At 45.1% G+C, this 23,318-nt stretch overlaps 1 protein-coding gene across 1 annotated transcript; it reads left to right on the forward strand.

Annotated features, from left to right (window-relative positions):
- The first annotated feature begins 18,689 nt into the window (after nucleotides 1–18,689).
- LOC123181874 (E3 ubiquitin-protein ligase RNF6) lies at nucleotides 18,690–23,112 on the forward strand. The gene is made up of 6 exons (XM_044594275.1): nucleotides 18,690–19,168; nucleotides 19,702–20,550; nucleotides 20,627–20,821; nucleotides 20,908–21,062; nucleotides 21,831–21,941; nucleotides 22,769–23,112. The coding sequence occupies exons 1-6, from the start codon at nucleotides 18,980–18,982 to the stop codon at nucleotides 22,833–22,835; spliced, it is 1,566 nt and encodes a 521-aa protein (XP_044450210.1). The 5' UTR covers nucleotides 18,690–18,979; the 3' UTR covers nucleotides 22,836–23,112.
- Nucleotides 23,113–23,318: the final 206 nt, after the last annotated feature.

Consider the following 23,318-nt stretch of genomic DNA (forward strand, 5'->3'; position numbering starts at 1 on the left):
GTTTGAGGAGTTCATGTATTCAGTATGTGTTAATGCTTTGGTCCGGTACTCTATTAAAAGGAGGCCTTAATATCCCTTAGTTTCCGCTAGGACCCCGCTGCCACGGGAGGGTAGGACAAAAGATGACATGCAAGTTCTTTTCCATAAGCACGTATGACAATATTCGGAATACATGCCTACATTACATTGATGAATTGGAGCTAGTTCTGTGTCACCCTATGTTATAACTGTTGCATGAATAATTGCATCCGGCATAATTCTCCATCACCGATCCAATGCCTACGAGCTTTTCACATATTGTTCTTCGCTTATTTACTTTTCCGTTGCTACTGTTACAATCACTACAAAACCATCATTGTTACTTTTGTCACCGTTACCGTTACTTCCATACTACTTTGCTACTAAATACTTTGCTGCAGATACTAAGTTATCCAGGTGTGGTTGAATTGACAACTCAACTGCTAATACTTGAGAATATTCTTTGGCTCCCCTTGTGTCGAATCAATAAATTTGGGTTGAATACTCTACCCTTGAAAACGGTTGCGATCCCCTATACTTGTGGGTCATCATGTATATGCAGGAACAATCTTGTGGCACAAGATATGATATGATACAAATATGATATGGTATGTATGCAATGGATGGTGTAGATCAATGATCACTCATGTGCACAAGTAACATTGCCGGCAATACTCAAATGGCTAGTCTCGATAGGCAAGTGACGCAAAATGGGCTAGGTGTTAACAATGCAATGGCAAGGGGATATACAATGGAGGGATACCACGATACCAAGATGATATGGAGGTTACCGTCGAAGGTTTCTCGTTTGTAAGCCACGGACGAAAGATGGTGAAGTGGTCAAAGTCGATAATGACCTCGTGGCGATGATGAGTGGCGGTGTTCTTGATGTAGACACAAAGATGATGGAGACTCGTCCCTAAGTAGCCGAAACACCTTAGGAAACGGAAAAACCGCGAACTCAAAATCTCAAAGGCAAATGTCAAATGGTGGTAGCGGGAATGCGGTGGTGGTTTTGGGGAAGCTCAATGGGTTTTTAGTATGCAATGCGGAAGTGAAGGGTAAGGTGGTGGACTATACACGGTGTCGGAGTTGGAAGCATGGTCCCTAAGTAGCCGAAACACCTTAGGAGACGCAACTCACAACACAAACAAAATTGGGTTAAGTTGGGTTGGTGGAAGTGTATGGTGGGTAAGCCTATGCGGAAGTTATGGTGGTGGTTGATGAAGAAGCAACCGTCCCTAAGTATCTGAAACACCTTAGGAGACTCAAATCACAACTCAAACAACCACAAATGGAATGGGGAACAAAATTGGTTAGGTTGCGGAAGTCAGTGGTGTTTATGCGGAAGTTATGGTGGAAGCCCTAGGCAAAGATGCCAAAGTGGCAAAATTTTATGGAGTCAAATGGTGATGTAACCTATCTAGATGGATAGAGGATGTCAATATCTACTCAACGAGCTAAAGAACGCGAAAATCAGACTCCGGATGTGAAAGTTACAGTCAAAACAGTGAAACACGGGAGGTTGATGCTCCAGGGGTCGGACATCCGGGGTCGGGGCCGGATATCCGGGACCTGATGTCCGGAAACTTGCACGATTTTGCGCTCCAAGAGCCGGATGTCCGGCTTGGGGCCCGGATGTCCGGCCAGATGGCCCGGATGTCCAGCCCGACGATTCTAGATCAGGATTTGGACTTCGAAACTCGATTTGGGGCGGAAATTCATGATTTCAGGGGCAAAATTGGGAGATTTTGTGGATGGAAAGTGGAGAAACTTGGGGAATGCTAGATCCACTCAAAACCAAGCAAATCCATGGATCAAAATCAACAAAACATCATCAAACCAACAAATCACAAAAAAAATTGGGGCTATTTTTGGTGGGGATTTTCGAAATAGGACGAAATCAAGCAAAAGAAGGCTAGAAAAAAAGGGGGCAGGGGCTCCAAATTCGTGATCAACCTTACTCTAATCCAAGATGATGTAGGGTGGAACCCTATACGGCCGATCTTTCACAAAAGAAGCGGATCCCGCGAAGAACACGGGGAAGAACGGAGAGAAATCACAAGGGGAAACACTCAAGAACAAGTCCAATCACACATCCACTAGACAATCAAACACACAAGATCCACAAGGTACATGAACAACAAAGGGAAAGATACAAGGTAAGGTTCATCTCCATGAGGAGGTCTTGAATCCACGAGGGGATCTTCCCGTGAGGGGTCTTGAATCCAAGGTGGATCTTCTCCGTAGAGGCCGCGGTCTTTCTCGTGGAGTAGATCCAATATGGATGAGCAAAGCTCTATCTCAAATGAGCTAATCCTTTGCTAACCCTAACTAGGAGGAGGTGGAGGAGTATATATAGTCTAAGGCCACGAAGGGGTAAGTGAGGAGGGGATACATGGGCCTCTGGCCCGGCTGTGCACGCGCAAGTGCCGGATGTCCGGGCTGGGTGTCGGATGTCCGGGGCTTCAGGAGGCGCCGGATGTCCGGGGCTCCCGCCGGATGTCCGGACTGAAGTGGCCAAACTTCTGGTGCGTTCTGTCGTCGATGTCGGATTTCCGGGGGAGGCGCCGGATGTGCGGGCTTTGGCGAGGCCCCAGATGTCCGAGGCTGGCGCCGGATGTCCGGGGCCTGTAGCACTTTGGCTGCTGGGCTCTGCTGTAGTGGACATCTCCAGGGGGCGGATGTTCGGGCCAGGGGTGGATGTCCGGGTCCTGGGAGCTGTCTCCGTCTTCTTCCGTCGTTGCTTCCAGGCTTCCCTCGCGGATGGTGTAGTTGTTCCTTGGCGCATGCACTCCTCGTCGTCCGTAGTGTTCCGACAACACCTATGCATGCACGCGAGTGGAGTGTCAAGCAGTATACCATCCTCGAAGGTGTCAAGTGAGCACGTGTAAAGTAGATGATTCACCTTTGTGTATGTGAAGTAGATGCCGCACGTGTCACTCGCCGAACGGACTCTTGACATGGTGATGTCCATAGGATGCTCCGCATCAGAGGAGGAGGCCGGGCACCCGGGGTGCGCCCAGGTGGGGGGGTCCGGGCACCCGGGGTGGTCAGGGGCACCGCGCCCCACTTGGCTGGCCGGTGCGGGCACCCGGGGGTGGATGGTGTGAGCACCCGGGGTGTCCAAAGAGCCTCTGGTGCTTCGTGTCTTGGAGCTCTTCCTTCTCCTCCTCAGTTTCTTTTGACTCCCTCCTAGCTTCCTCACGGTCATCTCCTTGGTACCTAAGAATGCATAGTATTTCCATTTGAGGTAGACCCCAACTCTCATGTGAATCATGATACGTCTCCAACGTATCTATAATTATTGATTGTTCCATGCTATTATATATTCTGTTTTGGATGTTTAATGGGCTTTATTATACACTTTTATATTATTTTTGGGACTAACCTATTAACCGGAGGCCCAGCCCAAATTGTTGTTTTTTTGCCTATTTCAGTGTTTCGCAGAAAAGGAATATCAAACGGAGTCCAAACGGAATGAAACCTTCGGGAGAGTAATTTTTGGAACAAACGTGATCTAGAGCACTTGGAGTGGACGTCAAGAAATCACCGAGGAGGCCACGAGGCAGGGGGCGCGCCTACCCCCTGGGCGCGCCCTCCACCCTCGTGGGCCCCTCGTAGCTCCACCGACCTACTTCTTCCTCCTATATGTACCTACGTACCCCCAAACCATCAGGGACGGAGCCAACACCCTATTTCCACCACCGCAACCTTCTGTACCCGTGAGATCCCATCTTGGGGCCTTTTCCGGCGCTCCGCCGAGGGGCATTGATCACGGAGGGCTTCTACATCAACACCATAGCCTCTCTGATGATGTGTGAGTAGTTTACCTCAGACCTTCGGGTCCATAGTTATTAGCTAGATGGCTTCTTCTCTCTCTTTGGATCTCAATACAAAGTTCTCCTCGATTCTCTTGGAGATCTATTTGATGTAACTCTTCTTTTGCGGTGTGTTTGTCGAGATCCGATGAATTGTGGGTTTATGATCAAGATTATCTATGAACAATATTTGAATCTCCTCTGAATTCTTTTATGTATGATTGGTTATCTTTGCAAGTCTCTTCGAATTATCAGTTTGGTTTGGCCTACTAGATTGATCTTTCTTGCAATGGGAGAAGTGCTTAGCTTTGGGTTCAATCTTGCGGTGCTCGATCCCAGTGACAGTAGGGGAAACGACACGTATTGTATTGTTTGCCATCGAGGATAAAAAGATGGGGTTTATATCATATTGCATGAGTTTATCCCTCTACATCATGTCATCTTGCTTAAAGCGTTACTCTGTTCTTATGAACTTAATACTCTAGATGCATGCTGGATAGCGGTCGATGTGTGGAGTAATAGTAGTAGATGCAGGCAGGAGTCGGTCTACTTGTCACGGACGTGATGCCTATATACATGATCATACCTAGATATTCTCATAACTATGCTCAATTCTATCAATTGCTCGACAGTAATTCGTTTACCCACCGTAATACTTATGCTATCTTGAGAGAAGCCACTGGTGAAACCTATGGCCCCGGGTCTATTTTCCATCATATTAATCTTCCGTCAACAAGCTATTTCTATTACCGTTTATTTTGCTTTCTTTACTTTTACTCTTTATCATAAAAATACCAAAAATATTATCTTATCATCTCTATCAGATCTCACTCGCGTTGGTTGCGAGGTTCTTATTTGTTTGTGTAGGTGCGTGGGACTCGAGCGTGGTCTCCTAGTGGATTGATACCTTGGTTCTCAAAAACTGAGGGAAATACTTACGCTACTTTACTTCATCACCCTTTCCTCTTCAAGGGAAAACCAACGCAGTGCTCAAGAGGTAGCAAGAAGGATTTCTGGCGCCGTTGCCGGGGAGTCTACGCAAAAGTCAAGACATACCAAGTACCCATCACAAACTCTTATCCCTCGCATTACATTATTTGCCATTTGCCTCTCGTTTTCCTCTCCCCCACTTCACCCTTGCCGTTTTATTCGCCCTCTCTTTCCGTTCGCTTCTTTTCCACTCGCTTTTCTTTTGCCATGTCTGAATCTGGGGAGGTTATCGCTAATGAAGACAATAATAATAACATGGGAAACTTTGATGCCTTCGATGATCCTATTGAGGAACCTACTATCTTGCATACTAAAAGGTTTCGAGTCGGTAGTGGTAATATTATTGGGAAAGGAGTTATTCAAGATTTCTTTACTTGTGTCGGTGCTTTGCCCATCATGGGTGGCTCTATTCTTCATAGAACTAGTAGCCTTGCGGATGCGATATCTTTGCTCGTAGTTGAACTTGAAAGGCAATTTCTTCATATGCATCATTGCATACAAAGGATTTTCCTAGAATTTTCTAATATTGAGTACTCTTCTGTTAAGCGTGCCGCTACTATCTTTTTGGACCATGAGTTCAGATTTATAATGAAAGTGGCTAAAGAAATTTTTGCGCATTATAGGGTGGATGCTGGTCATCCTCCCATAGAAGCTATCCTTTTTAATCAAGAAGACATAATGCGTTTACAATCTTTGGATCATGTTTCCTATAATGAAAACCTTAGAAAAAAGGTTCCTACCGATGTTTTAGTTGATAGAATTTCTAAACTTAATGACAACTTTGCTATTCAGAATAATGGGTTAGGTTTTTCTCTTAAGCAAAGACTTGTGACTTTTTGTCAAAAGAACGCTTGTAATGATGAATTGGTTGTGCAATATAAAAGGCCAAGGGAGGAACCCATACCTCCCGAGCTTGATCTTGAGGACTTTTGTCCTATTAAATTTAACCCCTTTGATTACTTTTGCTTGCCACAAAGAAAATTTGCTGCTTAACGTAGAAAATACGAAAGGAGTTTTCATTATTATGGCAATACCTAGATCTATCCTTGTTTTTATGCCTAGCTAGGGGCGTTAAACGATAGCGCTTGTTGGGAGGCAACCCAATTTTATTTTAGTTTTTTTTTTGCTTTTTGCTCCTGTTTAGGAATAAATTTTTGTTCTAGCCTCTGGTTAGATTTGTTTTTGTGTTCTAATTAGTGTTTGTGCCAAGTGAAACCTATAGGATCTTCTTGGATAATAGTTATTTGATCTTGCTGAAAATTCCAGAAACTTTCTGTTCACTAAAACAATTGTTAAAAATTACCAGAACGTGATATAATACTGATTCCAATTGCAGCAGATGAATAAACAAATTATTTAGGTCATCCTATTTTGGTAGAAATTTTACAGTTCCAGAAGTTTGCGTTAGTTACAGATTACTAGACTGTTCTGTTTTTGACAGATTCTATTTTTCGTGTGTTGTTTGCTTATTTTGATGAATCTGTGGCTAGTAAAATAGTTTATAAACCATAGAGAAGTTGGAATACAGTAAGTTTAACACCAATATAAATAAAGAATGAGTTCAATACAGTACCTTGAAGTGGTGTTTTGTTTTCTTTCGCTAACGAAGCTCACGAGATTTTCTGTTAAGTTTTGTGTTGTGAAGTTTTCAAGTTTTGGGTAAGGATTTGATGAATTATGGAATATGGAGTGGCAAGAGCCTAAGCTTGGGGATGCCCAAGGCACCCCAAGGTAAATCCAAGGACACCAAAAAGCCAAAGCTTGGGGATGCCCCGGAAGGCCTCCCCTCTTTTGTCTCCGTCCATCGGTAACTTTACTTGGAGCTATATTTTTATTCACCACATGATAAGTGTTTTGCTTCGAGCGTCTTGTATAATTTGAGTCTTTGCTTTTAGTTTACCACAATCATCCTCGCTGAATACACTTTTGAGAGAGACACACATGATTCGGAATTTATTAGAATACTCTATGTGCTTCACTTATATATTTTGAGCTATATAGTTTTTGCTCTAGTGCTTCACTTATATCTTTTAGAGCACGGCGGTGGTTTGTTTTATAGAAACTATTGTTCTCTCATGCTTCACTTATATTATTTTGAGAGTCCTACAAAACAGCATGGTAATTTGCTTTAATTGTGAAATTAGTCCTAATATGATAGGCATCCAAGATTAGTAAAAACTTTCTTATAAGTGCGTTGAATACTAAGAGAAGTTTGATACTTGATAATTGTTTTGAGATATAAAGATGGTGATATTAGAGTCATGCTAGTTGAGTGGTCATGAATTTGAGAAATACTTGTGTTAAAGTTTGTGATTCCCGTAGCATGCACGTATGGTGAACCGTTATGTGATGAAGTCGGAGCATGATTTATTTATTGATTGTCTTCCTTATGAGTGGCGGTCGGGGACGAGCGATGGTCTTTTCCTACCAATCTATCCCCCTAGGAGCATACGCGTAATACTTTGTTTTGATAACTAATAGATTTTTGCAACAAGTATATGAGTTCTTTATGACTAATGTTGAGTCCATGGATTATATGCACTCTTATCCTTCCACCATTGCTAGCCTCTCTAATACCGCGCACCTTTCGCCGGTATCATACACCCACCATATACCTTCCTCAAAACAGCCACCATACCTACCTATCATGGCATTTCCATAGCCATTCCGAGATATATTGCCATGCAACTTACCACTGTTCCGTTTACTATGACATGCTCCATCATTGTCATATTGCTTTGCATGATCATGTAGTTGACATCGTATTTGTGGCAAAGCCACCGTTCATTATCTTCATACATGTCACTCTTGATTCATTGCATATCCCGGTACATCGCCGGAGGCATTCATATAGAGTCATATTTTGTCCTAAGTATTGAGTTGTAATACTTGAGTTGTAAGTAAATAAAAGTGTGATGATCATCATTATTAGAGCATTGTCCCAAGTGAGGAAAGGATGATGGAGACTATGATTCCCCCACAAGTAGGGATGAGACTCCGGACTAAATAAAAAAAAGAGGCCATAAAAAAAGAGAAAAGGCCCAACTAAAAAAATGATGAGAGAAAAGAGAGAAGGGACAATGCTACTATCCTTATTCCACACTTGTGCTTCAAAGTAGCACCATGATCTTTATGATAGAGAGTCTCTTGTTTTGTCACTTTCATATACTAGTGGAAATTTTTCATTATAGAACTTGGCTTATATATTCCAATGATGGGCTTCCTCAAATTGCCCTAGGTCTTCGTGAGCAAGCAAGTTGGATGCACACCCACTTAGTTTTCATTATTGAGCTTTCATACACTTATAGCTCTAGTGCATCCGTTGCATGGCAATCCCTACTCACTCACATTGATATCTATTAATGGGCATCTCCATAGCCCGTTGATACGCCTAGTTGATGTGAGACTATCTTCTCCTTTTTGTCTTCTCCACAACCACCATTCTATTCCACCTATAGTGCTATATCCATGGCTCACGCTCATGTATTGCGTGAAGATTGAAAAAGTTTGAGAACACCAAAAGTATGAAACAATTGCTTGGCTTGTCATGGGAGTTGTGCATGATTTAAATATTTTGTGTGGTGAAGATAGAGCATAGCCAGACTATATGATTTTGTAGGGATAACTTTCTTTGGCCATGTTATTTTGAGAAGACATGATTGCTTTATTAGTATGCTTGAAGTATTATTACTTTTATGTCAATATTAAACTTTTATCTTGAATCTTTCGGATCTGAATATTCATACCACAAATAAGAGAATTACATTGAAAATTATGCTAAGTAGCATTCCACATCAAAAATTCTGTTTTTATCATTTACCTACTCGAGGACGAGCAGGAATTAAGCTTGGGGATGCTTGATACGTCTCCAACGTATCTATAATTTTTTATTGTTCCATGCTATTATATATTCTGTTTTGGATGTTTAATGGGCTTTATTATACACTTTTATATTATTTTTGGGACTAACCTATTAACCGGAGGCCCAGCCCAAATTGCTGTTTTTTTTGCCTATTTCAGTGTTTCGCAGAAAAGGAATATCAAACGGAGTCCAAACGGAATGAAACCTTCGGGAAGTGATTTTCGGAACAAACGTGATCCAGAGGACTTGGAGTGGACGTCAAGAAACGAACGAGGAGGCCACGAGGCAGGGGGGCGCCTACCCCCCGGGCGCGCCCTCCACCCTCGTGGGCCCCTCGTAGCTCCACCGACCTACTTCTTCCTCCTATATATACCTACGTACCCCCAAACCATCAGGAACGGAGCCAAAACCCTATTTCCACCGCCGCAACCTTCTGTACCCGTGAGATCCCATCTTGGGGCCTTTTCCGGCGCTCCGCCGGAGGGGGCATTGATCACGGAGGGCTTCTACATCAACACCATAGCCTCTCCGATGATGTGTGAGTAGTTTACCTCAGACCTTCGGGTCCATAGTTATTAGCTAGATGGCTTCTTCTCTCTCTTTGGATCTCAATACAAAGTTCTCCTCGATTCTCTTGGAGATCTATTTGATGTAACTCTTCTTTTGCGGTGTGTTTGTCGAGATCCGATGAATTGTGGGTTTATGATCAAGATTATCTATGAACAATATTTGAATCTCCTCTGAATTCTTTTATGTATGATTGGTTATCTTTGCAAGTCTCTTCGAATTATCAGTTTGGTTTGGCCTACTAGATTGATCTTTCTTGCAATGGGAGAAGTGCTTAGCTTTGGGTTCAATCTTGCGGTGCTCGATCCCAGTGACAGTAGGGGAAACGACACGTATTGTATTGTTGCCATCGAGGATAAAAAGATGGGGTTTATATCATATTGCATGAGTTTATCCCTCTACATCATGTCATCTTGCTTAAAGCGTTACTCCGTTCTTATGAACTTAATACTCTAGATGCATGCTGGATAGCGGTCGATGTGTGGAGTAATAGTAGTAGATGCAGGCAGGAGTCGGTCTACTTGTCACGGACGTGATGCCTATATACATGATCATACCTAGATATTCTCATAACTATGCTCAATTCTATCAATTGCTCGACAGTAATTCGTTTACCCACCGTAATACTTATGCTATCTTGAGAGAAGCCACTAGTGAAACCTATGGCCCCCGGGTCTATTTTCCATCATATTAATCTTCCGTCAACAAGCTATTTCTATTACCGTTTACCTTGCAAGCTTTACTTTTACTCTTTATCATAAAAATACCAAAAATATTATCTTATCATCTCTATCAGATCTCACTCTCGTAAGTGACCGTGAAGGGATTGACAACCCCTTTATCGCGTTGGTTGCGAGGTTCTTATTTGTTTGTGTAGGTGCGTGGGACTCGAGCGTGGTCTCCTACTGGATTGATACCTTGGTTCTCAAAAACTGAGGGAAATACTTACGCTACTTTACTACATCACCCTTTCCTCTTCAAGGGAAAACCAACGCAGTGGTCAAGAGGTAGCAAATCCAAAAGAAACTCGAAGAGGAAAGAGTTAACCTCGGTTCCGATGGTGCGTGCACGTGCTCTTGTCATTGGTTCTCTTCGTGATTGTGGTGGTGATGGGACGTCCATGGGATGAGCGAGGGATGCTCCACATCATCTCCCCCCCCTTGGGAGAGATCCGTCCACGGATGTGATCTTCATCACCATGGAAAAGATAGGGCGTCGCTGTGTATAAGTGGACAACCACCAAGCACTTGTCATGTTGAAGCTCGAAATGGGCACTCTCCAATGTCGCACCATCTTGTGATTCCTTAAAAAGGGGCAAGTATGACAAACACTTGGAAAAACAAATGTGGTTAGCGTTAGTGCAAAACCAAGCATTCAAGAGGTGATTCACCAAAAAAGTGTCGTCATCAAGCATAGCATATGGTGTGACAAGGGATTGTGGCATGTCATGCAAGCACATAAATTGAGCCAAATCAAGGACATCATGTAAATAATCATGCAAATGGGAGGTAGATATGCTAATATGTATGACAAGAGAACAAGCATCTACCTCAAGATCATAGCAAACATGCATAAAGCGCTCGACAAATGGTCGATGGTAGGCATAAGAATCATTTACAACACCAAAGAAGATGATATGTCTAAACACATGCGTCAAGTGCAAGACAATCCAAGCATAATGTGCATAGGGTGTAGTGAAAATCGAGTGGCGCTCAACACAATAGAAAGAGCAATAGTTCATCATGTGTGAGGCAATCAAGTCAATCATGTGACAAGCAATGGGACATGGAATATGTGAAGTAAGGACATTGTTGCAACCAAACTTATGATAGGAGCAAGTAATCCAAGAATTGGATGCTACGTGAGAAAGCATAGAAATCAAGTCGTGCAAACTAGTGGAGCGAAGATGCAACACACTAGAGGAAATCATGGCAATCATGTCATGTGAGAAAATGATAGATATAAGCAATGCACATGACATATCGCAAGCACGAGCACAAAGCAAGATCATAGTATCATCGTAGGAATGTGGCATAAATGGAACATGGCGATGACAAGCAATATCTCCACCAAGCGTGCAAATACACATAAAAGTACGAGAATCAATCATCACGTGCAATGCAAAGCATGGGTCACCAATGCATGGTAAAGGCATATGAATAAGCATGTCATGCAAAGTGAACATGGCAAGATGGGCATATAATATGTAATGGACAATGACCCATAACCATGTGAGAGCCATGTAGAAGAAATGCGCGAAGTCTTTGCACGAAGAGAGTGGTGGGAATGAGAATCCACGGTATCCCAAGTCATCATTGCTCTCTAGAGCTCGTTTTGTCAACTCGTGGGATTGCGAGGTTGATAAGTATTCATGGGTACCTACACAAAAGAGACACAAACCAAAGAATTGTGTGTGTCCGTAAATGTACACATCATCCATCATGATGTGTATGTGCTCGTGAGAGTTAGCACAAGATAAGCATCGCTCAAAGAAATTGGAAACATGGTATATGAACATGTCATCCATCATGAAAGAATAGTTGTTATGTATAACATGATTGGGATGCGAATCTAGCATGCAAGTATATGGCACATCAATAGCATTTTCATTCATGGGGAGCATATGGTGCACACAAGTATTGGGAGCATGCAAAGGATAGGATGGATCAAAATCTCCTAAAATGTATGAGGAAACTATGGGGGTGTCCTCATGAGCAATAGTGGAAACATCATATGGAGACAATGGAGAACATCCAAAACAATGCATATCCGAAGCTAGGTGGTCATGGCATGGCATATGAGATAAATGATGCAAAGGGGGCATATCAATATCATTACAAGAAAAACAAATGCCAATAACCATGGGCTTGTCATCTATGCCATATGTGCAAATTGGGTTTATTTTAATGGCATATGCATAGTCACTACGATGAGATTGTAAATGTGACATATGGGTGGTCTCATGCATAGCATATGAAAAGTCAAGCGGATTATCAAACATGATGTGACCTAGAGAATTGTCACAAGAAACCCTATGTAACATGGCATCACAACTAATAGACTCCACATGGCAATCATCAAACTCATCATAAATGGGTAAATCATCGCATGAGGAAATCATACTAGCATGAGGCATGTCAATAGGGGGATCAACATCATGCAAGCAATCAATCTCAAGAATGTCCACTAGTGGGACTAGAGCATCACCGTCACCTATGTTACCTTGTTCATTCCACCCAAGTGATGTAGGTGAGGTGGGAAAGACCAAATGGTGGTCATCTTCATCTTCATGGCCATCGTCTTCTCCAAAGGAAGGACGAAGTCGTCGCGAATCGGCGCGTTATCATATATGGGACCTATCACCAAATGAGAAGACACAATATAAGCAAAGATTAAGTTGTTAGAAATCGAAATGGCCTCACATGCCCTATCAACTACCGCACTCTCTCTATGTGGTGGTGACTCACTCACTCCCTCAAGGTAGGTGCACTCAAAGTCACATATGGTTGAGTCACTCATCTCACTCTCAATATGGTGGCATATATCACTCAAGTCATCATATGTCGCTGTGGTCGAAGGGAAAATCCCATGCTCAACCATCTCGTCGCCGTGGATGAAGGACGAAGATGGCACATCATCCCTCTCCTCCATGACCGAAGGGAAAATCCCATGCTCGATCATCTCGTCACCGTCGCCGTGTATGAAGGCCGTAGATGGCACATCATAACTCTCGTCATGGATGAAGGCCGAATATGGCACATCGTCACTCTCGTCGTGGATGAAGGCCGAAGATGGCACATCATCACTCTCGTCGCCAACGGCGGAAGCATCATCTTGGAGCTCAAAGGGCTTGGACATCTAAGTGGTACTAGCCTCATGCTCGATGTCTTGGAGTGTGGTCGTCGTGAAGTGAGCTCTGGGTCGAGTAGACTTGGCCTGTTGAGTTCTTGCTCTGCCTTGAGATCACCAATGTAGTTGTCGTCAAGGGACTTGTAGTTCTCGAGGAAGATAATCTTGGAGATGTCGTTGTTCAATCCCATCATGAAGTAGAACTTCATCCAAATGGGGTCGTCCACACCAGCTCATCGCAAGGCTTTCTTCATCTCGAGGGAGTACTTGTCGAGGGACTTGGATCCTTGGATGGTGTTCTCCAATTGGCGTTGAAGATGTTTCGTGTAGGTGGAAGGCAAAAACTCTCGCCGCATAGCTTTCTTCGTCTTGGGCCAACTCATGTCGAAGGTCTTCGAAGGTGTATGAAGCCACCATGTCGACGCGTAGTCGTTGAAGTTACTTGAGGCGCACTTCACTTGGTCTTCGGAAGGGACTCCAAGATGTGAATCAACCTTGCTCATGATACCAAGATGATACCAATGTGATATGATGTGTATGCAATGGAAGGTGCAGATCACTAATGTGCACAAGTAACGTTACCGGCAATACTCAAATGGCTAGCCTCGATAGGCAAGTGATGCAAAATGGGCTAAGGGGTTAACAATGTAATGGCAAGAATGTACAATGATGGGATACCACGATACCAAGATGATATAGAGGTTACCGTTCTTGTTTACGGTTAGGGTTTCAAAATGGTGAAGTGGTCGATGTCGAGTCCTCGTCGAAGGTGAGCGGCAATGTTGTCGAGGTCGAGCCGTTCCTATTTAGCCGAAACACCCTAGGAAACGGAAAAACCGCAAACTCGAAATCTCAAAGGAAAATGTCAAATGGTGGTAGCGGAATGCGTTGGTGGTTCCAGAGTTAGCAATGCGGAAGTGGTGGTGGTGGTTGATGATGAAGCAACCGTCCCTAAGTAGCCGAAACACCTTAGGAGACTCAAGTCGCCCCTCAAGTAACCACAAATGCTATATGGAACTAAATGGGTTAGGTTGCGGAAAGCTATGGTGGTTTTGCGGATGATATGGTGGATGGCCTAGGCAAAGATGCTAAAATGCCAAAATTTGATGGAGTCAAATGGTGTTGGAACCTATCTAGAGGATGGGGGATGTCAATAGCTACTCAACGAGCTAAAGAACGTCAAAATCGGACTCCGGGAGCGAAAGTTATGGCCGAATTGGTGAATGGTGTTGGGCTGATTCGGGGGTGCGGGTGGCCGGGGGTCGGGAGGCGGGCACCCAGGGTGGTCAGCGGGGTTGGGCGGAAAAATGGCCCGGTGGTCCGGGTGCCCGGGGGTAAGGGGTGCGGGCACCCAGGGTGGTCAGCGGGGTTGCACGGGGGGTCCGGGTGCTCGGGGTTTGAGGTCCGGGTGCCCGGGGGTCACGGATTTGGGCGGAAATTTGTGGGAAAACGGGAGAAATTGGTGGATTTTGTGGAGGGAAAGGTGGAGATGGATGGGGGGAAGGCTAGATCCACTTGAAACCAAACAAATCCATGGATCAAATCCAACAAAACCTCATCGAACCAACAAATCACAAAAAAAATTGGGGCTATTTTTGGTGGGGAATTTTCGAAATTGGGGAAGAACACAACAAAATTAGGCTAGAGAATAAGAAGGGGGCTCCAATTTCATGAGAAACCATGGCTCATGATACCAAGATGTTGTAGGGTGGAACCCTAGATGGAGATCTTTCACGAATTGGAGGGGAAATCCCTAAGAACATGAAGAACACGAAGAACACAAGAGAAGGGAAACACCCAAATTGACTAGATCCAAGAACACACAAGAGGTCACAATGATCCAAGGACAACAAAAGGAAAGATACAAGGTAACTAGTTCACCCCAATCCTATGAGGAGAGAGGTCTTGATGATCCTATGATGGGGATCCTTCCCAATATGTGGGCTTGAATCCACCAAGGATCTTCTCCATAGGAGGTCTTGATCTCCATGGGAGAGGTCTCTCTCTCTCTCAAGAGGATGTACAAGGAGCAAAGCTCACTAAATCATGTCATATACTTTGCTATCCGCTCTAATGAGCTAGGGGAAGAGTTTATATAGGCTAGGGACGAAATAAGAGGAAAACGGGGGTACAAGGGTCTTTTAACCCACAATGCACACAGGCATATTCAGACATGTCCGGGCACCCGGTGTAAATGTCCGGGCACCCGGGACTGCCTGGGAGGAGGAGGCCGGGCACCCGGGGTGCGCCCAGGTGGGGAGGGGGTCCGGGCACCCGGGGTGGTCAGGGGCACCGCACCCCACTTGGCCGGCCGGTGCGGGCACCCGGGTGGGAAGGTGGGGGCACCCGAGGGTGGATGGTGCGGGCACCCAGGGTGTCCAGAGAGCCTCCGGTGCTTCGTGTCTTGGAGCTCTTCCTTCTCCTCCTCGGTTGCTTTTGACTCCCTCCTGGCTTCCTCATGGTCATCTCCTTGGTACCTAAGAATGCATAGTATTTCCATTTGAGGTAGACCCCAACTCTCATGTGAATCCGAAAGAAACTCGAAGAGGAAAGAGTTAACCTCGGTTTCGATGGTGCGTGCACGTGCTCTTGTCACTGGTTCTCTTCGTGATTGTGGTGGTGATGGGACGTCCATGGGGATGAGCGAGGGATGCTCCGCATCAGTTTGTCTCTGACCTAATCTCCCCGATCACTGGGGTATGGGATGAGCAACTCATTCGGGATACCTTTTGGCCAGATGATGTTCACCATATGCTGCAGATCCCACTACGTGAAGGAATCACTGATTTCATTGCTTGGCAGTTCGACAGCAAAGGGGAGCATTCCGTAAAAAATGCCTACAAGTTACATGTGCAACTAGGCAAGCAAGTGGGAAATGGAGGGCTAAGCCACAGTTCAGCAGATGCTGGCAATCTAAATACTTGCAACAACGATTCCTGGAAGCAGCTATGGAAAATGCCTTGCCCCAAGAATATACAGATGTTTGCATGGCGGCTGAAGCACGAATCACTAGCCCTACGGATGAATGTGGCAAGGAGGGGTGTGCCTATTTCGGACACGAAGTGCCTCTTCTGTGGTAGAGCTGATGAGAACGGGGGACATTTGTTCATTAAGTGCAAATCCATCAAACCTATGCGGAAGGAGCTAGGGCTGGAGGGGGAACGCATGCAGCTGGAAAGGATAACGTCTGTGCATGAGACGCTTGAATTCCTTTGGGGCCTAGATGAGAGAAGGCGGCTCCTGATTATGACCTCCTGGTGGCTATGGTGGCATAATAGAAACAGGCTGGGGGAGGGGGCACTGCCGATGATAGCCAACGATGTTGTCCGCCGTGTGCAGGCGCACGTGCTCGAGTATGCTGAAGCTTTTGCACCGTCAGTCAAAGCCAAGTGTTCCCTTGATAGGTGGAGGCCGCCGGAGATGGATGTGATCAAAATCAACATGGACGGAGCCTTCACACCAGGCGAATCATATGCAGGCTGGGGTGTAGTAGCAAGGGATGAACTGGGCTATATTGTGGGCGCTCGTGCGGCCGGCAAGATCACATCACTGATGCATTCGGCGCTGAAGCTTATGCGATGGTGCAAGCAATCTCGCTAGCTGCTGACCTGGGAATGCTACAGTGGTCTTTGAGACTGATTCCCAGCTTCTGGTGGACGCTCTAGACCTACGCAGGGTGGACTCGTCGGCTTATGCTTCGGTGACTGAGGACTCGAAATACCAATTAAAGATGTGGTTCTCGCACCAAATGGTTAAGGCCTGTAATCAGAATGCAAACAATGTAGCGCACGAGCTTGCTAAACTAGGGCGTATGCACCAACCGAACCACTTTTTAGAGTGGGAGTCTGATGTACCGGCCCATGTGGCTGTTTGTGCTATGGGTGATTTACCCCAGCACAGTTGACTTAATACAATCGTTGATTGATCTAAAAAAATTATCCTCCTATGGAGAATCTGGTCCATTCGATCAGATGTTGTTCACGGGAAGGAGGCCCCGTCACGAGTGGCGTCGATAGAGTATTTGCAAAGCTATATGCGCTCCTTGAAGTTGGTTCGCGAATTCAACACAGAAGAGTTTATGAAGGGAGAAATACCATTTTAGGATGTGAGGCCGATGAAGGATGGTAAAACACCTGATCCTATACTACATCCCCCCCCCCCCACCCCACACACACTCATGTAGCTCTGTTAGTTGATTGATCGTTTTTGCCAGCGGATGGCACTGCAGCGGCAGGAATGACTTAAAGAAGGCCGGATGAAAGTGCGATTTTTGCTGCTCACATGCTTTCTTTTAACTGTAATGATGCATTAGAAGCTGAAATTCATGCACTGATGCAGGGCATGGCCTTGGCAATACAACATTCTAAAGGACCGGTGGTGGTTTGTTGAAATATATTGCCTTCTCTGAGGTGTCGGCAACTGTGATAATTGTCAAAAACTAAGAATGGTAAAAGTGAAATGTCAAATTTTATAGCGACATAAGGAAAATTGGCAAAATTTAGAGTGGCAAAACAAAAAAATTCCCCATTATTGGAATAAATATATTTTACCACGCAAAATAAACATCAAACAGAACAGAGCCACACATTTTGATTCCACAAACTTCAAACCGTTCCCCCGCCGTACATTTCAAAGCCTGACAATTCCTCAAAGCTGCCTACAGAGCGCAACGAACTAGTACTAGCCGTTCTGGGTGCGTCAGACGGCACGAGCGAGCCGGGGCAACGAACCAAGCAGAGTCCCGTATGCCGTACACCTTGACACAGCGCCGAAACAAAACCGACGCAGACGAGACGAGGCACGGGCAGCACAGTTTTGAAACCGAAACCGTCGCCCGCGGACCCGACCGATCCAGCCATCCGCCGCGCGGGCGCGCACAGGCGGCAGCGATGCATATCCCCTACCCGGCCCGGGCCACGCGGAGCGGCTCGTGGTGCGCGGGCGGCAAGGGGGGCCGGGAAGCCGGAATGTGGCAACTGGATGGGCGTCCCGAGCGCGGTCATCGGCGCGGTCTCGTCTCCGTCTCGTGCCTCCACATGCGGACGAGGCAGTGCGGGCCGTTTTGATCCCCGCGCTGCTGCTGCTGCTTCTGCTGCTGCTGCAGACGGACCACCTGCCCCCCGGCTGACTGCTCCGCTGGATCTTGCGCGGCTCCGCTGGCCCTGCCTCCACCATCCATCAATTTATCCGCTTCTCTTCTCGACTCATCACATCATCTAGGATAGGGGTACTGCTGCTGCTTGCCTGCTTTAACCCGGAGCTACAGGCTGGTCCAGGAAATGACTGTTCGGGTTTCTTTGTGACATGATAAGAGACAAAATACTTATATTTCAAATCAAGACGCCAATTACTACTCCACAGCACTATACTATACTACTGGCGCTGCACGTAAAAAGTGCAATGTCTGCCGGAAATCCCATGTCGAATCTCTCGCGCACATGTTGCACTTTTAACAAAGAGTCCTCTCGCACGAACGAAAATAATAGAGGGGGAAGTGGAACAGTAACCAAAAGTGGTGGCGGAAAGTGCATTATTGCACACTCATCGAAGGCTCAACTCCACGCCATTATTAATCCCTGATTGAGTAGGAGTAGTAGCAACTGTCCAATCAAATCAAACCGAGGAGGGACGGTGCACTGCAGTCCCTCGTTAATTTTACCGAGCCACCTCTCTCCTCTCCGCCTCGCCCGCTTCTCTTTACCTAGCCTTCTCGGGTAAGCTGGCCAGGGCTAGTGGCAGCAGCAGTAGTGGGAGCAGGAGCTGCTTGGCTTGCTGTTTTGCTGGCTTTCACGTCCACCTACGCGGGCGTGAGGCGTGGAATCCAAACAATGGCGCTGGGATCCGCGGATCTATAGGCGAGGCGAGGCGCGGGATGGGATCTGGGAGCAGCAAGGCCGCTTCGCCGCCGGCCGGCGGCGAGGCCAAGGCGCGGAATGGGAAGCCGAGGGGGAGGAGCCTGATGCGCCTGCCCAGCTACTCCTGCTTCCGGGGCTTCACGCCCGAGTGTGACGCTTCTTCTTCGCTGCCGGCGCCGCCGCCGCCGCTGCCGCTAGGGGTCGAGGTAAACTGGACTGCCGCTTCGTTTTCTCCTTTTTTTTTGCCATTGGTGGAATAGGTTGCTGCCTTTGGTCCAAAATAATACAGGCTGTATTGCCGAATCGGGTCAATGGAAAGCGTTTCAGTATGTAGGATGTGCCTGTTCCTTTGTGGTAGATCCTGCCTTTGTCCGTGATTGATCTGTCTGTCATTTCTAGTCTCGGTTCGGGAGTTTGGCTTCTCCCATTTCCTTCTAGGATTTCTGCAGAGTTGTCGAGCCATTATTCTTTTTATTAATGGGGAGATGATTGTTCAGTGTGCCTCACCAGTAGATTCATAACTTTTTACAATGAGTGAATTCTGCTCAATTATATGTGCCAGAATATATAGTTATTGGAAAATGATTGTGTTCCCTTATGACAAATGTACATGGTTTTTCTTGTTGCGAAATGAGTATAGATGATTTTCTGAATGATTATTGTGTTGAATGTAAGATATGTGTAGTCTTTGGAGTAATCCTGCCTTTTGTAATCAAATGGCACATTCCTGTGTTTGCAGTCAAGCAAGGGAGGGGAGACGCCTTCACTCACTCACATTGGCATATCAGATGAAGATGCTTCATCGGCTCCTAAATCGAATCCAACTGAAGTCAGAACAATTCCTTTGTCAGATACCGACAGAGACCAAGATGATGATGTATTGCAGAATGTCACTGCTACCAGGACCGCAGTCGACGACGACCAATCGCCAAATCCTTCTGACCGGCCGCGTCCATGCTTTGGTGTCAACTTTGGGCTGAGTAGAGCTGTCAGCTTGGGATCATCGGTGGCATGCTCCATTATGTCAACCGGCCTCTCCTCTTCAGCTAATCCTAGTATTGGAAATATGGACCATCCTTCCGATGCGAACATCCCTCAACAAGGTGGTGCATCGACTTCTGGGATTTATTCAAGTCTGGATATGCTAAGAGACAGCGTCACAACGCAAGCTAGAGCGGCTCATCAGGCTAGGAGAAATTTGCTGGAATCTGAAGATGCTAACTTGAGGCATTCGCACAGGAGGATTGGACCCCAGGAACCTTCTGAAGGCAGTGTCAGGTTTAGCCGAACACTTAGTGTTGGAAGACTTCGTGACAGGGTCCTCAGGAGGACTCCATTCTCAGATAGTTTGTTCACCTCTTCACTTTATGATAGACCAGTGTGGACCGCAGGAAATGCCAGCACGAGGCAAGATTCATCTGTGATGCAACGGACTAATTCAGACAGAGGTTCCGAACCGCAACCAGAACCTTCATCAACTAACAGCACATACAACTCTGGCTCTGCAACTCTAAGAGAGGCCAGTAATCGGGATCTTCTTGAGCGCAGATCAGCTTTTCTTGAAAGGAGGAGGAGGATACGATCTCAGGTGGTGTACAGTTCAACTATTTTGATCATTTCTGACTTGCCTGCTTGTATATTTATAGCTTTTGCTTTCTTGGCAGGTCCGAGCTCTCCAAAGGTTGGGCAGCAGGTTCGAAAATTTATCAGGTCATGAGAGATCATGCATTCTATCTGGTCAACATAGAACAGGAAATTGCAACTGCAGGGCAAGCAGTCGACCAGGTAATCCTGATGAAGAATCCGGCACAAGGGCTAGCATATCAAGAATTGTTATGCTAGCAGAAGCACTCTTTGAGGTATGTGCTGCACATTTTTCTAGTTAGTGTTGTTTTCCCTTTTGGAGAAATGCCAACTTACATCCACATGGTTATGCCTCTCGTAGGTCTTGGATGAAATCCACCAACAGTCTGCTGCTTTATCCTCAAGGACATCATTACCTTCAATTGGATCCGTTCCTGCTCCAAAGGAGATCGTCGAGAGTCTTCCTGTCAAGGTGTACAGAAAGCCGTTGAAACATCAAACTGATGAGGCTGCACAGTAAGCCATTAAGCTTGTTTTGAAATTCTTTAATTAATAGAACTCTGTGGTGCACATTTGGGCAGTAACGTAGCTTGCGTGCGCGTGATGGGAAGATAGTATACCTTAAATGTCAATACCCTTGTTCACTTGTGCATAGACATTATTGTTGCTGATAATTCTAAGGACTGCAAGTGAAGCAGAGGCTTGTGTATCCAGTATACAAAAGGATCTAGATCTACTGCCTTTGAACTGTGGCTGCATGCTTAGTTGAGCCATTTGATTACAAAATTAGCCGAGCTATTCGATAAGAAATCAAGTTCTTGGACACAAACATGGGATATTTTAGGTGCTTGAGGACTCCAATTTTCTCATATTCTACAGTCTACCATTCACGATAAAATAGTTCATATGACTGGAAAGACACCTGTGGGCATTTATAATTGAATATTAAGTGCAGGGAAGCAGAATATATATAATTATTAAAAAATGTGCTTTGGACTGTTCAATAGAATGTGCTTTGGACTGTATATAATTATAAAGAATGCATATAACACCCTAAGCAAGATCCTGAGCCTCGGTTGTGCATGTGGATTGTACAGTTGCCATTTAAGCTGCTGGTTCTTTTTCAGTTTTAAGACAGTGGAGTGTTTGGCACTATATGTCCGTTTACCTGTTTGTTAACATTCTTTTTCAGTTTTTTTTATGTTAGTAGATATGTACTGAGTAAATCTAAACAGCAATGTCTATTTATTTATTATTTATTCCCATTCCTTCTGCACAATGCAGATGCTACATTTGCCTTGTCGAATATGAAGAGGGAGACTGTGTTCGCATACTTCCATGCAATCATGAGTTTCATCTAACATGTGTAGATAAGTGGCTGAAAGAGATTCACAGGTATTGTTCATGAAACCTACCAATTCAGATCAAGGAAAAGATTGATTCAACATGATATGATAATTTCCTTGGTACGAGAGCTCTATACTATTACTTGACACGCTGTCTAACATGACAATCGGCGTTCTCTGAAGGAAGAGCTGCATACTTGAAAAACTTATTTTCTGGTAAATGATTTTTGGGCAACTTTTGGGGATTTTGTTCGAACTACGAAGTTCAACCATAAACTAAGATGTACGATTCTTTGATGGGTACATTTAAATCTTACTGCCAGTATGACCAGATAATAGAGATGTATTACAGCATTAATATTTGATGATAAAATCGATAAATATCATCCTTATGCTGTGTCGAAGAGGCGGAGACTAGACTTACCGATAGACATTATGGGGTATAGTCACACCTCGCGAGCAGTGAATCTATCTGTATTACAGAATTAAATGTGTTTTCACGTGAATGTTGTGTGATTGAAGGCTGTCTTTGAAATGTTTCATCGCCTAGCAATCAGTGAACTTAAAAAGTAGCTGTGTTTTAAATCTTTCAGAATAATAGAAGTAAATAAGTTTGGGTGCTTACATTTATGCAGTTTGAGTTTTTTAATTCAAAAGATGAGAAGTTTTCTTCCAAACATAACTTAAAATTAATACCGATTCCCCTAACTCGTATTTAAGAGATAACTTGGCTTCTAACTGTTGGGAAATTTCTTCAAAAGTTTGTTCTTCCTGAGTTTCTTTTGTTTCATACAGTAGGCATCAGTTAATTTTTTGCAGTACCCCGTATCAGTATTTATTTCTGTGCTAAGCTGAACCTATGTCATGTATTTGTAGGGTTTGTCCACTCTGTCGTGGTGATGTCTGCCGATCTGATTCGTCGAGCATAGGGAAATTCAGCTGATTCTTTTATCTCTTAAGGATCCAGCTTCTTGCGAGAAAAAATGGAGCTTCGGACACGGTTCTTCGATCCAGCGGAACAGAGCCGGCAGAATGTTGCGGGCGCGATTTGATCTTCACTAGCCTGGTCTGAACAACTCAGGATGCTCCTGTATGTTTTAGCAAATTTGCGTGGCGGTCATCCCATTATAAGCGATGAACTTCCATGCGAATTTGAGATTGTTGTACGGTGGTGTGAAGCCTGTTGATATATTGGTTATATATGGCTTGCGTTTTCATGATGTTTGAAATTAGCGTGATATTGACAATCTCTTCAGATGCTGCGTCACGGGCCTAGATCGAGTCGAGAGGGAGAGAGAGATGGGGATTAGAGGGGGGAATTGGGGTCTAGGGAGCCAGGCAGAGAGGGTTGGTGGCAAAGATTCAAATAGTTGGCAGGTACTGTAGTTCATTTTCGGTTCACTGATTAAAGTTCAGTCCTGCCCCT

This window comes from Triticum aestivum, chromosome 1D (assembly GCF_018294505.1).
Source record: "Triticum aestivum cultivar Chinese Spring chromosome 1D, IWGSC CS RefSeq v2.1, whole genome shotgun sequence".
Classification (NCBI taxonomy): domain Eukaryota; kingdom Viridiplantae; phylum Streptophyta; class Magnoliopsida; order Poales; family Poaceae; genus Triticum; species Triticum aestivum.